General features: G+C 44.2%; 1 protein-coding gene across 7 annotated transcripts in view; it reads left to right on the top strand.

Annotated features, from left to right (window-relative positions):
• Nucleotides 1-14,615, top strand: part of LOC112430806 (uncharacterized) — a 40,037-nt gene extending 25,422 nt beyond the window's left edge. For 2 of the 7 annotated variants that reach the window (XM_076889744.1, XM_076889743.1), the window contains exons 4-10: nt 10,652-10,864; nt 10,960-11,322; nt 11,962-12,174; nt 12,270-12,632; nt 12,743-13,111; nt 13,807-13,882; nt 13,986-14,615. In XM_076889744.1, the coding sequence (XP_076745859.1) occupies nt 10,652-10,864; nt 10,960-11,322; nt 11,962-12,174; nt 12,270-12,632; nt 12,743-13,111; nt 13,807-13,882; nt 13,986-14,421 (2,033 nt within the window). In that variant the 3' untranslated portion in view covers nt 14,422-14,615. Of the gene's footprint in view, nt 1-3,555; nt 3,806-4,257; nt 4,473-4,567; nt 4,716-7,715; nt 8,605-10,651; nt 10,865-10,959; nt 11,323-11,961; nt 12,175-12,269; nt 12,633-12,742; nt 13,112-13,806; nt 13,884-13,985 lie in introns of those variants that run through there. The other 5 variants (XM_076889749.1, XM_076889747.1, XM_076889745.1 and 2 more) reach the window with 5 other exon arrangements.
• Nucleotides 14,616-17,508: the final 2,893 nt, after the last annotated feature.

Raw genomic sequence — 17,508 nt, 5'->3', positions numbered from 1 at the left:
CCAGCCTTGCCATAATGGTCCATTTGATTCACCCTTTATTGTTTATTTTATTTTCACTTGCTGAATACGGGATACGTGTGTACACCTGTGAGCATGGACGCGCTTGTTTTTTGTTTTTTTAAAAGGTTCCTTCATGTAATGATCTGCTAGAGGGTGTGGGGGGGCCACAGCCCCGTCCTCCAGGGCATGAAGCAGGTATGGAGGAGATCAAAACTCCAGACATCCAGAGGCCCCCAGAACACAAGAGACCAAGGAAGACCAACAGAGGGGCAGCCGCGCCACTGTCCCAGAAAGAGCTGAGGAGAGTCCCAGATGAGGGCTCACTCAGCAGCCGCGGAGCAGAAGCCAGGGGGGGTTGCAGTGACGCGCCCGTGAGCTCCGCCGGCAGCCAGCTGCGCCTGAGTGACCGAGCCCCAGGCCGAGAGGCCGGGGGCACCCCACCTCCGAAATGGCCGGAGCGAGCCCCAGGCTCCAGGCCCCGATAAGCGGCCGCCAAGGAGTGAGCCGGTGTGTACCTGGACGCCCATCCCCAGACACAAAGAACCACCAACGCACCGACACCTGAGGGAGTCCGCCACTGGCAGGGGAAGTGGTGGTGGGTGGAGATAGGCCTCCATACCTTGGAGGGCCTGAGATGTCCCCAGAGAGGTGGCGCCTGACACCCAACCTGACATATAGACACAGACATACAGGCACACACAGATACAAACATCCATTCCCACCCTCATGCTCTCATATGCACTTACTCCACACTCAACCAACGTGGAGACAGACATGAAGAGACGCTGTACACACGATCACATTCCCCAAGCGTACTCTACAAACCGGGTCTAGGTACCCTTGACCCTGGAGGGGGGAACTGCACCCAGACCCAGGTGGTGTTACCCTTTTCCCTGCGGTGGGGAGAGGCAGACCGCCCCGACTCCGCAGCAGCAGGGAGGCCCCACACCCCAGACCGCAGTCGGACGGCCAACTCCTCCTCCTAGCCCCCCCGCTCCAGCAGGCCGCAGAGAATGGGGGTGAGAGAAGACTCCAAACCTCCCTCCACCCGCTCCTTGTAGTGTTGATGCATGTGTGTTCTAAGGTGCATTTAAAACCCAGGAGGGCATGGAGCTACCTGCCAGAGAGCAGCAGGTAAGCGCATAGTCCCTCCTGCTAGCCCTCAATGTCTACGTGTATTTAAAATTGAGAGGTGGGCAACGACGCCAGGGGTGAGGTGTACACCCTGATGGTAATTTGGACTCCGTGTATCGTGCCCACCCCCAAGATCCTATATGTATGTGTAATGAGAGTGTGAGTAATGTGAATGTCTAAGTTGTGGGATAAAATTGAGGCAGAGGCAGCCAGAAGGGGACGGGGGGGGGGGGGTAGCCTCCTCTGCACCCTGGTGACATACCCCTACTCCAAGGCCCTGCATGTGTGGGTGGTTGTGGTGGAGCGGGAAGAGGGAGGCAGCTGGAGATGGGGAGGGAAGGAAGGGAGGGGCAAGTGACCCCTCCCTGGGGCCAGCTCCCCCGCTGACCCCAGTAGGCACCCCCATACTCCGCGACCCGCCAGGGAAAGGGGGCCCAGGCCCATCCAGACCGGGGCCCAGTGCAGCAGCGCCTCCCGGCCCCACAGAGCCCGGGACAGTCCACCCAACCCCACCACAGAGAAAACTGCACCCACCCCACCATCCACTCATCTTCCAGACTACATAAGACAATAGACGCCCAGGCTGAGATCTTCCTCCACCTCTCCTGTATCTCCCCCTCCTGCAGAGAGTTCCTGAGGAGAGGAGACCTCCTGCAAGATGAGTCATTTTAAGTATTCAATTTCATTGTAATTTTGCTGAATAAACAATATTTTCCCATCTTACCTCATAAATGGACTGGATTTTGGGTGTATGGACCATATTATGGAGTCACTTGACCTTGTCTTACATGATATTTATTGTTTTAGTGTGAATGATGGAGAGTCCACTGTGAAACTATTCTTTCATATTTATTTATATAAACATTATGTAGTAATTTAAACTGTTCTTCCTTTTCTACTTTTCAATATATTTATTCAAGCTTTCAATATATTTTCACAGCGTTGTCTCCTCTGAATAGGATAGAACACCAAAGCTTTCTCCTTCCAGAGCAACGTCCAGCAGACAACAAGTGCAGATAAAAGTTTTCAGTGGTCTTAAACAAACTTGTTTCTCTTTCCTGTGCCAATTTCAATACGATCCGCCCTCTTTTTTCTTTTCTTTTCTTTTTTTTTTTTTTTTTTGGTTAAGTAAATATTACAGCTTCAAGCTTCCCATCCAAGAAGCTACTCTAAGCGAGCGGTGAGTAACGGGCAGAACAATTACATTCTTTTCCACTAGAGGGCAGTACAACTCCTTGCTCCAATTAAATGGGTTGCCAGAAGAAGACAAAGAAGAAATTACTACAAATGAGACCACGCAGCACGTGATCTGCTGGCCAGTTTATCGTGAGGACAAAAATGAATGTTTCTTTAACTTAGTTTGTCACAGAAGGACGTTTGTAATCCAGAGGGGAAAATTATTATGATTAATGTTCCCAATTACTTCATCTTAATAAATAAATACAACACAACCTGCGTTTGCCTCTTTGATCCATTTCTTTGTTCATACTCAAATACCGTGAACTGGCTTTTGAGTATGCACAAAGAAATGAACACATCAAGCTGCTTGTGCCTTTATATGTTCTGCCAGTTCTTTCTCTATATGGTCGTCAAAGACTGGACAGGCAAGTGCAGTTCCTTTATATCCTTTAATGGCCTTGTTTCTTTTCCATCTATCTTTTTCTTCTCCATAGATCGTTTTAATGTCATCCTGCATATGTGCATCTTCTTCGCCACCTGAATGGACTTCCCCTTCTCCACCTTGCTCACTATAGTTCACAGCTCTGTTTACGTCCTCTAACGGAGTGGAAGCTCTGCCTGTCCTCCACATTATAACTCTGTGGCATAACTACAGGCGTATAGACTCATAGTGTGGCTTACAAAAGGACTAACACATTTGTGAAATGTTTTCAAACTTGTTTAAAACAGACAAAATAATCAAAATACCTTGATCACAGAAATTTTACCTGGAAAGGCAAAAATCACTTGAACTTAAATGTGCTTAATTCTCATGCAACGAGGCGCTTCTTTGCAGGATGAGAAAAATGTCGGACTCTCCATAAATGTGCGGTCACATGATCAATTTCTTCCCTAGAAACAGGGTGTGGCACAACTCCCTCGATCTGTTCTGCTATTTTACACTCGATCATAAAGATTTTCACATGAAACAGAAGACAAGCACAGTTGTTACTAATCGCATTCCTTAAGTCTAAAAGCAGTGCAGGCTAAATCTAGATTTTATTGTCATGAGAGGACTGAGCCTGTTTTATCGTTTCCGGTAATATCATATATCAAACTCTGCATATTTTCCAGAAATTTCACTTTATTTTAGCACTTTTGTTCTACATCACGTGTCGTAACGCGTCAGCACGCCTACCTGCCAAGATGGCGATTCTAGCCACGCCTTTAAACATCACCTGGCCTCAACACTCCCTCCTTGCTGGCACACGTTCACATAGGGAGTGGACTCGTTGTGTCAACAGCTGCTCCGTGAGCTTGATGTAACGCAGAGGAAAATGTGGCGTCCCAGCTCCAGACAAGAAGCGATGAAATGTGTCCGCTGATTTTAATTTTGTTTTTTCTCTCAGGATTGGAAGTTTCAGAGCTTCACTGTAGGGCAGCATGTCCGTATCAACAGGCGCGGCCCTTCTGTGGATTTTACTTCTTACGTTCATCGTGTCCACCGTGTCAGGTAATCCGAACCTTAAATATGAACCAGGGGGAGAGATTTAGTGTGAAATATTGGTGGGTTGGTGGATCTGTCCGTTAAATATTGACACTGTCTTCACTCAGAAGCTGAAAACAGCTGAAGCAAGAAAATCCCTTTCAAGAAGCTCCCAGAGTGTGTCATTTGATATGGGCTGTGCCGGTTTTGCCCCTGTGTAAATTTGAATAACAAACATTTCAGTGTAAACTAGGTTATGGCCGACCCAGAGACCTGACTGAAGCACCATATTATGTGCTGAGCTTGCTCAGGTTTACTCAGTACAGACCTGCTTAGTCACAGGAACACTTAAGACAAGCTTCATCCATCACAGCAGTCAGTTTTATTTGTGAATGGAATTTCACTGTGTTATTTCCAGATATGACACAGGTCACACATGTTTATCCCTTTGCTCACTATAACTCTCTGTTTGCTTCCAGGGCCCAGAAGTTGACTCTCACTGCTGAACCAGGAGCCACTATAAACATCAGAAATAATAATCAGGTCAAAGGTTGCCAAGTGTGTACAGGATCAGGGAACACACAACGTTGCAGTATTGAATCTCTGAACTCATTCAGTGGAAGTACTGTGTCAGTGGCGCTTGAATGCTCCAGACCTCAAGATGTATTCAGTATAGAAATTGTACGGCGTATAAGTAAGTGTCTGTGTGATATCTGATTATTTTATCAGTGAGACTGAATGTCCTGAGTGGACTAACGCAGTATGAGTGGATTCATTTTCTCTTTTCAGATTGCACCACGAAGTCATGCAGTGGCCACATCATCCAGACTGACTTCAGCTCGACTGATGTGCTGCGTTTTAACCGCACGTTTACCTGGAATCTAGCAGCCGCAGCGCCAAGCGCAAGATTCAAGATTCAAAGTGTTCGTTGTCATGGGTACAGAAGAAATAGCATATTTCTGTGCAATGAAATTCTTGCTTTGCTGTCAATACACAAATGCCAGTTAAGTAAGGGTTAAAGGAACAAAATAAATAAGGATAAAAATAAGATAAGATATTAAGATAAATACAAATGTAAAAAAAATAAGGATAAAAAATAATGAAAGATAAATGAATAAGTACAAAAATAAGTAAGTGAAGACAAGTGAGGTATGCAGATGTCGATGTAGATGGATGTACAAAGTAGCTTAATGTGCAAAATGAACTTAGTGTGCAAAGTGTCCTGATATGCAAATTGCAGTTGAGGTAGGTCAGCTGTTCAGGAGTCTGATAGCAGTGGCAAAGAAGGAGTTGTTGAGTCTGGATGTTCTGGATTTCACACTTCTAAACCTTCGTCTCGAGGGCATACGTGTGAACAATCCGTGTTGAGGGTGTGTGGGGTCTTTAAGGATGGAGGCAGCTCTCCTCTGGACTGTGATGGTAGATGCTCTGCAGAGAGGGCAGTGGAGTCCTGATGATCTCCGCAGTTGTTATCACTCTCTGCAGGCGTTTGCGGTCCATAGCAGTAGTACTGGTGTACCATGCAGTGATGCAGCTGGTTAATGTGCTCTCCACAGTGCAGCTATAAAAGCTACTGAGGATCTTGGCCAACATACCAAATTTCCTCAGCCTCCTCGGGAAATACAGCCCCTGCTGAGCGTTTTTGACCAGCTGTGTGGTGTTCCGTGTCCAGGTGAGGTCCTCATTGATGTGGACGCCCAGGTACCTAAACCTGCTCACCCTCTCCAATTCACTCTCCCGGATACACATCGGCTGGTGAGGCCTCTTCTTCTTCCTCATGTCCACTATCATCTCCTTTGTTTTATTACGCTTAAGGGTAAGGTTGTTGTCCTCACACCATGACACCAGACCGGCCACCTCTCTCCTGTAAGCCGCCGCGTCCCCACCAGTGATGCGACCAATCACTGCAGTGTCATCCGCCAACTTCAGTATGCTGTTGTCTTTGTTGGAGGCAACACAGTCGTGGGTGAACAGGGTGTAGAGGATGGGACTGAGGATGCAACCCTGTGGTACGCCAGTGTTTGTGATAATAATAACTGAGGTCCTGTTGCCGATCCTGACAGACAGAGGCCTGCCAGTCAAAAAGTCCTGTAGCCAGTCACAGAGGGTGGGGTGCAGGTCGAGTGTAGACAGTTTGTGGATGAGTTTGTGAGTGTGTTGAAGGTGGAGCTGTAGTCAACAAAGAGTACCCTGATGTAGGAGTCATTACTCTCCAGGTGGTAGAAGGAATAGTGAAGGGCAGCAGCAATGCCATCCGACACTAGCAGAAGTGTTTAAGTGTTCACCGGAGTTTGCACCCTTGGCAAGCGGACTGAGGTATGTGATGAGAGGTGATCTGTTGTTATATTTTATTTAACCGAACTGTGTAACCCCTGTTTGAAACCCCTTTTGTTTTATTTAATCTGTGACTGTATATCTCAGAATTACTTGTTTGAACTTACCTGAATTAACTTAAGCTCATTGTTGTTATTGCTCATTGTTATAGTTCAAAAGGACTGTACGGGTATAAATTTTTTCTTATTTTATAGTTTTCACGGTGCTCAACGTCCAGAGAATGAGTCGTGTGTGGTGAGGAAATAAATGGCTGCACCCGTTAGAGACTCTTCTGTCGTTCTTGATGCCAAGGGCTGCTACAGGGCCGGTAGGCATACTGCAGGGGATCCAGAGTGTGTGCAATATTGCTCTTAATGTAGGCCATCACCACTCTCTCAAAATCACTTTGCAATGATTGGAGTGAGTGTAACAGGTCTGTAGTCGTTTAGGCAGGTGGCTGGGCTATTCTTGGGGACAAGGATGATAGTTGTGGTCTTGAAGCATGTGGGAACAATGCTCTGGCTGAGGGAAAGGTTGAAGATGGAGGTGAGAACATCAGCCAGCTCGTTAGCACATGCTCTAAGGGCTCGTCCAGGGATGTTGTCTGGTCCTGCTGCCTTGCGGAGGTTGATCTTCCTCAGGACCTTGTGTACTTGGTCTATTGAGACCGCTGGCAGGAGAGAGGGTCAGGTGATCTGGGGGTTCTGGAAGGTCTTGGAGGTCTGGGAGATCTAGGAGGTCTGGTGGGTATGGGAGGACGGGAAGGTCTGGGAGGTCTGGGGGTCTCAAAGCTGGTGTAAAACACGTTGAGATCATCTGGCAGTTGGCATATATCACAGCATTCAGGGCCTTTATAAGAACAGACAAAATTACTAAACTGAATCAATTTCAGCTTTCATTTTTTATTATGTATATTTTAGTAATAATTACATTTCATTATCTATATCTTTACCAGACATTTGCCACACAGGTGTAGATACTGTAAGTGCAGTTCTCTTCACCTACCTAACACTGACAGTCACACACAAACACATTGTATTCAACTAGAAAATCACGAAAAACATAAACTTACAGCTTTCACAAAAATATCGTCAATGAATGTGGACAAAGCAGAAGCTATGGTTGACTCTGACATGTCGATTCTTACCAGTTTCTCTTTGCTTTCTCTCTCTTGTTGAACGAGGAGTTGGCTGAAGAAAACCCGCCAGTGAGGAGGTTAGGTTCAGACTCTGTTACCCTGGTAACTGACTCAGAGTTAAAGTTTAACTTAACTTTCTGGAACTGAAAACCCGAGTTTCCCTCATCTCGGGATTAACAAACTTGGACTTAGCTAAACCTGCTTCCTAGAATAACCCCAGTAATGAATCTACAATGAGCTTAAAACATGTTGTGGATGAGAGAAGCAGTGAAAACACAGCACTTCAAGCCGGAGAAACTCAGAACATAACAGGCTCTGTTTTAGTTTATAATCTGTCAGCTGTGGACTCTGTGAGAGTAAAGATTAACTATTAAAACATAATGTTTTATGAGCATACTTTAATGCGTATATAACAATAACAATAAAATAATTCATTATTAAGTTGCATTTTAGAATCGAGACAAGCTGGGATACATTAACAATACTGGGAAATAGTCTGAAAGTTTTACACCAAACTTACAAATAAAATGCCATTTGCCACTCAAAGGTTTCCATTTGTCTCTGTGCCACTTGGAAATGGGTTGAGCAGCATGTACCGTATGTACGGTTACTGAGATACTGTAACACATCCTGACTAACCTGTTTGTCCTGTGAAGAGAAACTAAAAGTCAGGGTTTTTTCCTCACAGTTGAGCAACCACACAAGGCTGTTTATCGTTTGGGGGGGGGGATTTCTTCATAATATAATTTTAGAAAGCTCAAAGATCGTTTATGTTTCCACATTGTAAATCTTTCCAGTTGGGAGTAACCATATTTATAGTTATCAATTTCTTATTCAGCAAATACCTCAATATATCCTTTGGGTTACTGTTTTGCACTCAACGATCTATTAAAAGATTAAAAAACTTCACAAGAAACAGAAGACAGTCACAGGTGTTAGGCGTCCTGCTCACATTAACTAAGGCTCTATAACAATGCGATCTTAAATCGTGACATCTTTATTGAAATGACGTGATTAAGGGTGAGTTGCCGTTTCAGGCAACAGTTCTCGTATATTAGCTTCTTTTTTAAAAATTCTCCATGATACTTTTCAGGATTTTATTTTTTACTGGGCTACAGGGCTGTCCTAACGCATCTGTGTCCTATACCTGCCAATATGGTCCTCCTGACCGCGCCTTTAATCTTTACCTTGCGTAAACACTCCCTCCTTGCTGGCACACTTTCACAATTAGGAGTCAACAACAACTAGCTGAGCTTCAGTTAACACCCCAGGATTGAAGGTTTCAGAGCGTCACTGTAGGGCAGCATGTCCGTATCAACAGGCGCGGCCCTTCTGTGGATTTTACTTCTTACATTCACTGTCTCCACCGTGTCAGGTAACCTGAAACTTAAATATGAACCAGTGGGAGAGATTTGGTGTGGTGGTGGATCTGTCCGTTAAATACTGACACTAATGTCACTCAGAAGCTGAAAACAGCTGAAGCAAGAAAATCCCTTTCAAGAAGCTCTCAGAGCGTGAGTGTCAGGTGATACTGAGTACGGCTGTTTTCGGTAAATCGCCACGCCATATAACGAGTCCACAGCGGAAGTGGTCAACGGGAGATCAGTGGGTATGAATCACCACTGACTGATTAGTTTTCGAGAAAATAGCGCAGCATTTCCCGGAAGATCTCTGAGACCTCTGAGTGTGGACATGAGACTTTTGTTTTTAATGGCTTCCAAAGTCTTTGTGTTTCCCCGATGAACAGCAGAAATATACAGATTCTAAAACGCAACTTAATAATGAAAAATTTTATTGTTATTGTTTTATACGCATTAAAGTATGATCCTAAATCATTGTGTTTTTATAGTTAATCTTTACTCTCACAGAGTCCGCAGCTGACAGATTAAAAACTAAAACACAGCCGGTTATGCCCCGAGTTTCTCTGGCTGGAAGCGACGTGTTTTCACTGCTTCTCTCATCTACAACATGTGTTAAGGTCGCGATTGTTTTATATATATATATATATATACAATACTGGTTTATGTTTCACAACCTTTTCACAGTAAAGAAAGGGGCTGGTGGACCTTGGATGACCTCCAGAAACTTTTATTAATATATTTAAGATGATAGCAGCACTAATGAAACTTTTTGTTGTAATTATTAGAACAGAGGACACAGAGAATACCTGTTCAATCAATCAATTTAATTTCACCTTGATCTGCTGAGAAACTGAAGCAATTTTCACATCTCCTTTATTAGGCTGTGGGGAACGAGATTTGAATGCTTAAATGTATCCAGTTTAAAGTTTCAGAGCTCCAATGTGCAGCCATCACCTTAGGTATAAACAGCAGCACTAAGAGAGCACTCCTTGATAAGAGAGTTTTATTAACCAGAATAACGAATAGCTGCCAATTATTCTCATGAAGCTGATTGAACAGGCATTCTTGGTTCATGTTAAAGAGCAGTATAAAAGAGATTACAATCAAGTCTAACAACATTTTATACACATTCTAATTAACCAAAATAATACATGGCATAATACATACAGGCATTCCTATGACAATGCAATGCACAGTTTGCACTTCTTTTAGTAGTAAGGTAGACTTAAGCTGTTCCACATGTCCTGTGGATCCCTATTCAAATTGAATTCCTGGTATTGAATTCGGTTTATCAGTTGGAAAATCTTGCACCAAAAGTCTGTTTAAACAAATATACAGAACAACCTGCTTTTTCAAAATGACATCAATTCAAAATCATGGATGTGGAATCTGTCTTCAGTGTTTAGGTTGTTAAAGCACTGCAGATTTCTCATATATAATACATACATAATTCGTAGTAATTATCACTGGTTCAAATTCACAGCTTAAATACAAGGTTGTTGTTATTCTTTTTTAACTCACTTTTTCTTTTACTGAAACCCCGTTGATAACTACAGGGACAACCTACTCCATACCTTGTGACAATCAGCCCCGTAATAGATTTATTTTATTCTCTCAGGTGCAGACTCGGTGCATACACAGAAATTTGGTAAGAGGTCAGCAAATAAAGTGTAGGTGTCCTGTTTTATGATCATATAATGATGACTATAGAACAATAACAATTTGCTGCAATAACAAATTACTGATCCTCATTAGGGAAATACAAATACTTTAGATGCCATCCATTCTTCCCACGTAGATCCAAATGATCTTCCAGGAATGGTGAAGCTATTTACCGAAGTACTGCAGCGATTTTCTACCTCTTGATCTCTAATCTGGAATCTAACTTGTTCCACAATACAGAGCTGCTTGGTTATAGGAGAAATCATCTGTCACTGCAGTTAGTCATATTTGTGAATTTTATCTCATCGAAATGGTAATTTCACTCTGTTATTTCCAGATATAATACTGGACCCAACATGTTTATCCCTTTGCTCACTATAACTCTCTGTTTGCTTCCAGGGGCCCAGAAGTTGACTCTCACTGCTGAACCAGGAGCCACCATAAACATCAGAAATAATAATAAAGTCAAAGGTTGCCAAGTGTGTACAAGATCGATTATTAAAAAATGCAGTATTCAATCTCTGAACTCATTCAGTGGAAGTACTGTGTCAGTGGCGCTTGAATGCTCCAGACCTCAAGATGTATTCAGTATAGAAATTGTACGGCGTATAAGTAAGTGTCTGTGTGATATCTGATTATTTTATCAGTGAGACTGAATGTCCTGAGTGGACTAACACAGCATGGGTGGATTCATTGTCTCTTTTCAGCTTGCACCACGGAGTCATGCAGTGGCCACATCATCCAGGCTGACTTCAGCTCAATTGATGCGCTGCGTTTTAACCGCACGTTTACCTGGAATCTAGCGGCCGCAGCGCCAAAAGCTTTCCAAATAGATTTCACTAACACGGGTCTTAAACTGATTCATCCATCTGAGAAATGTCCAGACAGACACACCTACACCCTCCAGGCCTTCCAGTCTACAGGCAGTGCGGCTGTGGAGCAGTACTGCAGAAGTGGCACCATCAGCAGTGCTCAGATTTTGAAAAGCGGCAGCTTTTCTGTGGACGTCCCAGCAGAGCAGAAGCTGCAAAATGACAAGTTTGATGTGACTGTGCGGGAAAAAATCAAGTGTGAGTTTAGTTACAGTCACTTTTTTGTGTTTCTTTTAAAATGTAACAATTTTTGTTTTCATTTTAATTAAATTTTGTGTGTGTGTGTGTGTGTGTGTGTGTGTTTTATACCTTGTGACAATCAGCCCCATAATAGATTTTTTATTCTATCAGGTGCAGACTCTGTGTATACATAGAAATTTGGTGAGAGGTCAGCTAATACAGTGTAGGTGTCCTGTTTTATGATCATATAATCAATTTTGAAAAAATGTTTGCTGGCATAAAAAAATCTAAAGAGTAAAGCTGCATGTAATAATTTGTATTCATTACTGATGCTCATCAGGGAAACACAAAGACTTTAGATTTTAGATTCCAACGAATCTTCATTGAATGGTGAAGCTATTCACTGGAGTACTGATTAGCTAGTACGCAGTGATTTTATACCTCTTGATCGCTAATCTGGATTCTAACTTGTTCCACAATACAGAGCTGCTTAGTTATAGGAGGAGACAAGCCGTAGGCTTCATCTGTCACTGCAGTTAGTTGTATTTGTGAATTTAATCTCATCTAAATGGTAATTTCACTCTGTTATTTCCAGATATAATACAGGACCCAACATGTTTATCCCTTTGCTCACTATAACTCTCTGTTTGCTTCCAGGGGCCCAGAAGTTGACTCTCACTGCTGAACCAGGAGCCACCATAAACATCAGAAATAATAATAAAGTCAAAGGTTGCCAAGTGTGTACAGGATCAATTATTAAAAAATGCAGTATTCAATCTCTGAACTCATTCAGTGGAAGTACTGTGTCAGTGGAGCTTGAATGCTCCACACCTCAAGATGTATTCAGTATAGAAATTGTACGGCGTATAAGTAAGTGTCTGTGTGATATCTGATTATTTTATCAGTGAGACTGAAAGTCCTGAGTGGACTAACACAGCATGGGTGGATTCATTGTCTCTTTTCAGCTTGCACCACGGAGTCATGCAGTGGCCACATCATCCAGACTGACTTCAGCTCGACTGATGTGCTGCGTTTTAACCGCACGTTTACCTGGAATCTAGCAGCCGCAGCGCCAAAAGCTTTCCAAATAGATTTCACTAACACGGGTCTTAAACAGATCAATCCATCTGAGAAATGTCCAGACAGACACACCTACACCCTCCAGGCCTTCCAGTCTACAGGCAATGTGGCTGTGGGGAAGTACTGCAGAAGTGGCACCATCAGCAGTGCTCAGGTTTTGAAAAGCGGCAGCTTTTCTGTGGACGTCCCAGCAGAGCAGAAGCTGCAAAATGACAAGTTTGAGGTGACTGTGCGGGAAAAAATCAAGTGTGAGTTTACATTCATTGTTTTGTGTTTCTTTCAAAATTACAGTGTCATGTAACAATTTTTGTTTTAATTTTAATTAAAAAATGTTTTTATGTGTTTGTGTGTGTTATAGCTCTTGCCCGAATTTCTCTGACTTTACCAAAAGGGACCTCTTCCTCAGAGCTGCTCTCGCCAGACTACCCAGAGAGCTTTCCTGATGACGACACCATGGAGTGGTACTTTCAGGTCCCAGACAAACACGGGGTTGATGTTCAGTTTCTAAACCTCACACAGCCAGATTGTGTGAAGAAGGAAGTAGCAGTGGAGTACCACCAGAAAGGCAGGGTGACATCGGTTCTGGGGCTAAATGACACACAGCCGCTCCAGAACCAGGGAGACTTTTTGCTCACGCTGAGGAACTGCGAGATGGAGAGAGCACCTGCTGATTCTCCTGGACTCACCTTCACCCTCAAGGTGTCTGCTTACCCACCCCGTTCAAAAGGTCTGAAAAAATAAAACGGCACTGACTTCAATGACAAAAAATATATATATATTGTGTCAATCCGAGATTAAGCACTCACTCATTCATAGTTTGTACTTTCATTAACAATAAATACATGAGATGTTATTCCGAGTTACTCCCGGGGAAAATATTTGCTTTTGGAAATCTAAAACTGCTTTAATCGATTTTTGCATAAAGCTCTGTCATTGCATAATGTAGAAGATGTTTGAAGTGATGACCACAGAGAGCGAAAACAAGGCCCCAAATGTTACGTTTTCTTCCACTTATGCAGTTCAGGGTACACCCTGGGGAGGTCACAACACTGTGTTTGAGCATGACTCCCCAGAGCAAACAGGTTAGGAAGGTATTTCAAACTTGCCCAACAGCTGGAGGCTCGATAGTCTGGGTAAAACCTCGTCATCACTAGGTCCAGATTTTTCCAAGACTTTGGTTTATGACAAAAAGAACTGCAGCACTGTGACCAGATCACATCAGCTTGATAACTTTAGCATTTGGTGTAAGGCACCACAGGAATATGAGGCTGTAGTGTAGCTTCACACTCGGGAGGATAAACGATAATTGAACGATTTTTCAGCTTCAGCAATTCTGTTTATTGTTGAATTCTTTTTTACAACCACTGCACAGTCGAAAATGTGATCCAAATGTTAACCAAGTTAATTGTTTCTCCTCTATAGCACCTTTAACCATCATCCTGGGTGTAGTGGCTACTCTGCTGGTCATTTCTGTCATAGTGCTAGTTGTAATGATTAGGTGAGTATTTCTATTATTTAGTGTGTTTTCAAAGGGGATGACCCATCAATAGCTGAATAAAACAGAAAATAATCCCAATCTTCTCTTTTTTCCCGCCAAACAGGAAGAACAAGAAGAAGAAGAAGGAGAAGAAGAAGAAGAAGAAAGGCAATTATGAAGTTGCTGTCTATAATCCTAATGGCATCAACTTCTTACCAGGATACGAATCCCCAGACGTGCTGGGGACTTGTAAAGATGATGAGTCCCATGTGTACGAAGAGATTGATGACACTCTCGTCTACACACACCTGCTGAAAAGGGGTGCAGAGACTGGCAACTATGAAGAAACATATAAACCTGTTTCAGGACACAGAGACTCTCAAAAGCCACTGCTCTCATCACAGCAGGGCCCTCCACGCCCCAACAAGCCACCAAGCAAAATCCTAACCCCGGTGGACAATACAATTTACCAGAATATGATTTACCAGCCTAAGGATCAAAGTGAGGACGAACAGCTCCCGAATCTGGGGCCTCGACTGGAGCTAGAGGGCGGCAACTGAGCAGAAGACTGGACTCAGCTTTTTGATTTTTCTCTTGACTCACTTGAACTTTGGGATATTCATTCCCTGTGTGATTGCCTCACAAAGCACCTTTTCTGAGTGCAGCTTTTGCACTAAAGTGAGGCACACACAAACAACCTGTCTGCAGCTGTTACAACGTTTTGTCCCAGATTAAAGGCTCTTCGATTGCAAAAGTTGCTCTCAATCATCCCCTGTAGCTGCATCTGACATAAAACATATTTATTTCATAGTAAGGTCAAATATATTGCTTTTTTAATGTGTCACGATGGGATGAGTCCTTTGTCCTCATCGGAGACTAGTGGCATAATTCCCCTGCAATTAAACTGCATTTCAGTGTATTTTATTTTTAATTTCAGTGTAGTTATTTGACTGCAATAACTTAAAGCAGGTACACTGGAATAATGGGGTGAGAAGTCAGGTTTTTACAGAAAACAGAAATTATTTTATTTAATTTTAAGTAGTGCACAAGTAATTTTATAAAGTTCATGACTTATTTATTAGTATTACAGAATATCAGGTATTTTAAAGGAAAGGGGAGAAATTAAGTACATTTAAGTAGTGCATAAAAATCCAAAAGTCTTTTTTTTCCTTTTTTGCCTGTCCCGTTTGGCTCTTTTGCATCAGAATTATTGTCTAAAGGCAAAGAAAGATGCCCAACGGATTTACTTTACCAAATTGACCATCCCAGCCTTGCCATAATGGTCCATTTGATTCACCCTTTATTGTTTATTTTATTTTCACTTGCTGAATACGGGACAGACTTGACTGGGGGAAAGAAGGGGAGAAAGAAAGAGTGAAAGAGAAACAGCTGAGAAGAGGGACGGGGGAGAAGGGCAAAAAACAAAAACCAACAGAACGGGCAGGAAAAAAAAAGAAAAAAAATGCATATATCAATCACCTGGATCACCTGCTGAGAAAGAAAAAAGAAAACAAGCAGAAGAGAACAAGAGTAATAGAATAAACAACATCACAATGATATATGGGAATATGGCAGTAAATACTAAATGTTAAACATTATTGTGCAGCACATAAGATCAACAGAACACAGTGTGCTTTGAGGTAGGAGCCAAAAAGGGTGTAGTTTGTGGGTGTGATCACCCGTGTGTACACCTGTGAGCATGGACGCGCTTGGGCTCACTCAGCAGCCGCGGAGCAGAAGCCAGGGGGGGTTGCAGTGACACGCCCGTGAGCTCCGCCGGCAGCCAGCTGCGCCTGAGTGACCGAGCCCCAGGCCGAGAGGCCGGGGGCACCCCACCTCCGAAATGGCCGGAGCGAGCCCCAGGCTCCAGGCCCCGATAAGCGGCCGCCAAGGAGTGAGCCGGTGTGTACCTGGACGCCCATCCCCGGACACAAAGAACCACCAACGCACCAATGTCTGAGGGAGTCCGCCACTGGCAGGGGAAGTGGTGGTGGGGGGAGATAGGCCTCCAAACCTTGGAGGGCCTGAGATGTCCCCAGAGAGGTGGCGCCTGACACCCAACCTGACATATAGACACAGACATACAGGCACACACAGACACAAACATCCATTCCCACCCTCATGCTCTCATATGCACTTACTCCACACTCAACCAACGTGGAAACAGACATAAAGAGACGCTGTACACACGATCACACTCCCCAAGCGTACTCTACGAACCGGGTCTAGGTACCCTTGACCCTGGAGGGGGGAACTGCACCCAGACCCAGGTGGTGTTACCCTTTTCCCTGCGGTGGGGAGAGGCAGACCGCCCCGACTCCGCAGCAGCAGGGAGGCCCCACACCCCAGACCGCAGTCGGACGGCCAACTCCTCCTCCTAGCCCCCCCGCTCCAGCAGGTCGCAGAGAACGGGGGTGAGAGAAGACTCCAAACCTCCCTCCACCCGCTCCTTGTAGTGTTGATGCATGTGTGTTCTAAGGTGCATTTAAAACCCAGGAGGGCATGGAGCTACCTGCCAGAGAGCAGCAGGTAAGCGCATAGTCCCTCCTGCTAGCCCTCAATGTCTACGTGTATTTAAAATTGAGAGGTGGGCAACGACGCCAGGGGTGAGGTGTACACCCTGATGGTAATTTGGACTCCGTGTATCGTGCCCACCCCCAAGATCCTATATGTATGTGTAATGAGAGTGTGAGTAATGTGAATGTCTAAGTTGTGGGATAAAATTGAGGCAGAGGCAGCCAGAAGGGGACGGGGGGGGGGGGGGTAGCCTCCTCTGCACCCTGGTGACATACCCCTACTCCAAGGCCCTGCATGTGTGGGTGGTTGTGATGGAGCGGGAAGAGGGAGGCAGCTGGAGATGGGGAGGGAAGGAAGGGAGGGGCAAGTGACCCCTCCCTGGGGCCAGCTCCCCCGCTGACCCCAGTAGGCACCCCCATACTCCGCGACCCGCCAGGGAAAGGGGGCCCAGGCCCATCCAGACCGGGGCCCAGTGCAGCAGCGCCTCCCGGCCCCACAGAGCCCGGGACAGTCCACCCAACCCCACCACAGAGAAAACTGTACCCACCCCACCATCCACTCATCTTCCAGACTACATAAGACAATAGACGCCCAGGCTGAGATCTTCCTCCACCTCTCCTGTATCTCCCCCTCCTGCAGAGAGAGTTCCTGAAGACCGGAAAGCTCCTGCAAGATGAGTCATTTTAAGTATTCAATTTCATTGTAATTTTGCTGAATAAACAATATTTTCCCATCTTACCTCATAAATGGACTGGATTTTGGGTGTATGGACCATATTATGGAGTCACTTGACCTTGTCTTACATGATATTTATTGTTTTAGTGTGAATGATGGAGAGTCCACTGTGAAACTATTCTTTCATATTTATTTATATAAACATTATGTAGTAATTTAAACTGTTCTTCCTTTTCTACTTTTCAATATATTTATTCAAGCTTTCAATATATTTTCACAGCGTTGTCTCCTCTGAATAGGATAGAACACCAAAGCTTTCTCCTTCCAGAGCAACGTCCAGCAGACAACAAGTGCAGATAAAAGTTTTCAGTGGTCTTAAACAAACTTGTTTCTCTTTCCTGTGCCAATTTCAATACGATCCGCCCTCTTTTTTCTTTTCTTTTCTTTTTTTTTTT

The sequence above is a fragment of the Maylandia zebra genome, linkage group LG11, assembly GCF_041146795.1.
Source record: "Maylandia zebra isolate NMK-2024a linkage group LG11, Mzebra_GT3a, whole genome shotgun sequence".
In the NCBI taxonomy this organism is placed as follows: Eukaryota; Metazoa; Chordata; class Actinopteri; order Cichliformes; family Cichlidae; genus Maylandia; species Maylandia zebra.
This window is presented reverse-complemented; position numbering and strand designations above follow the sequence as displayed.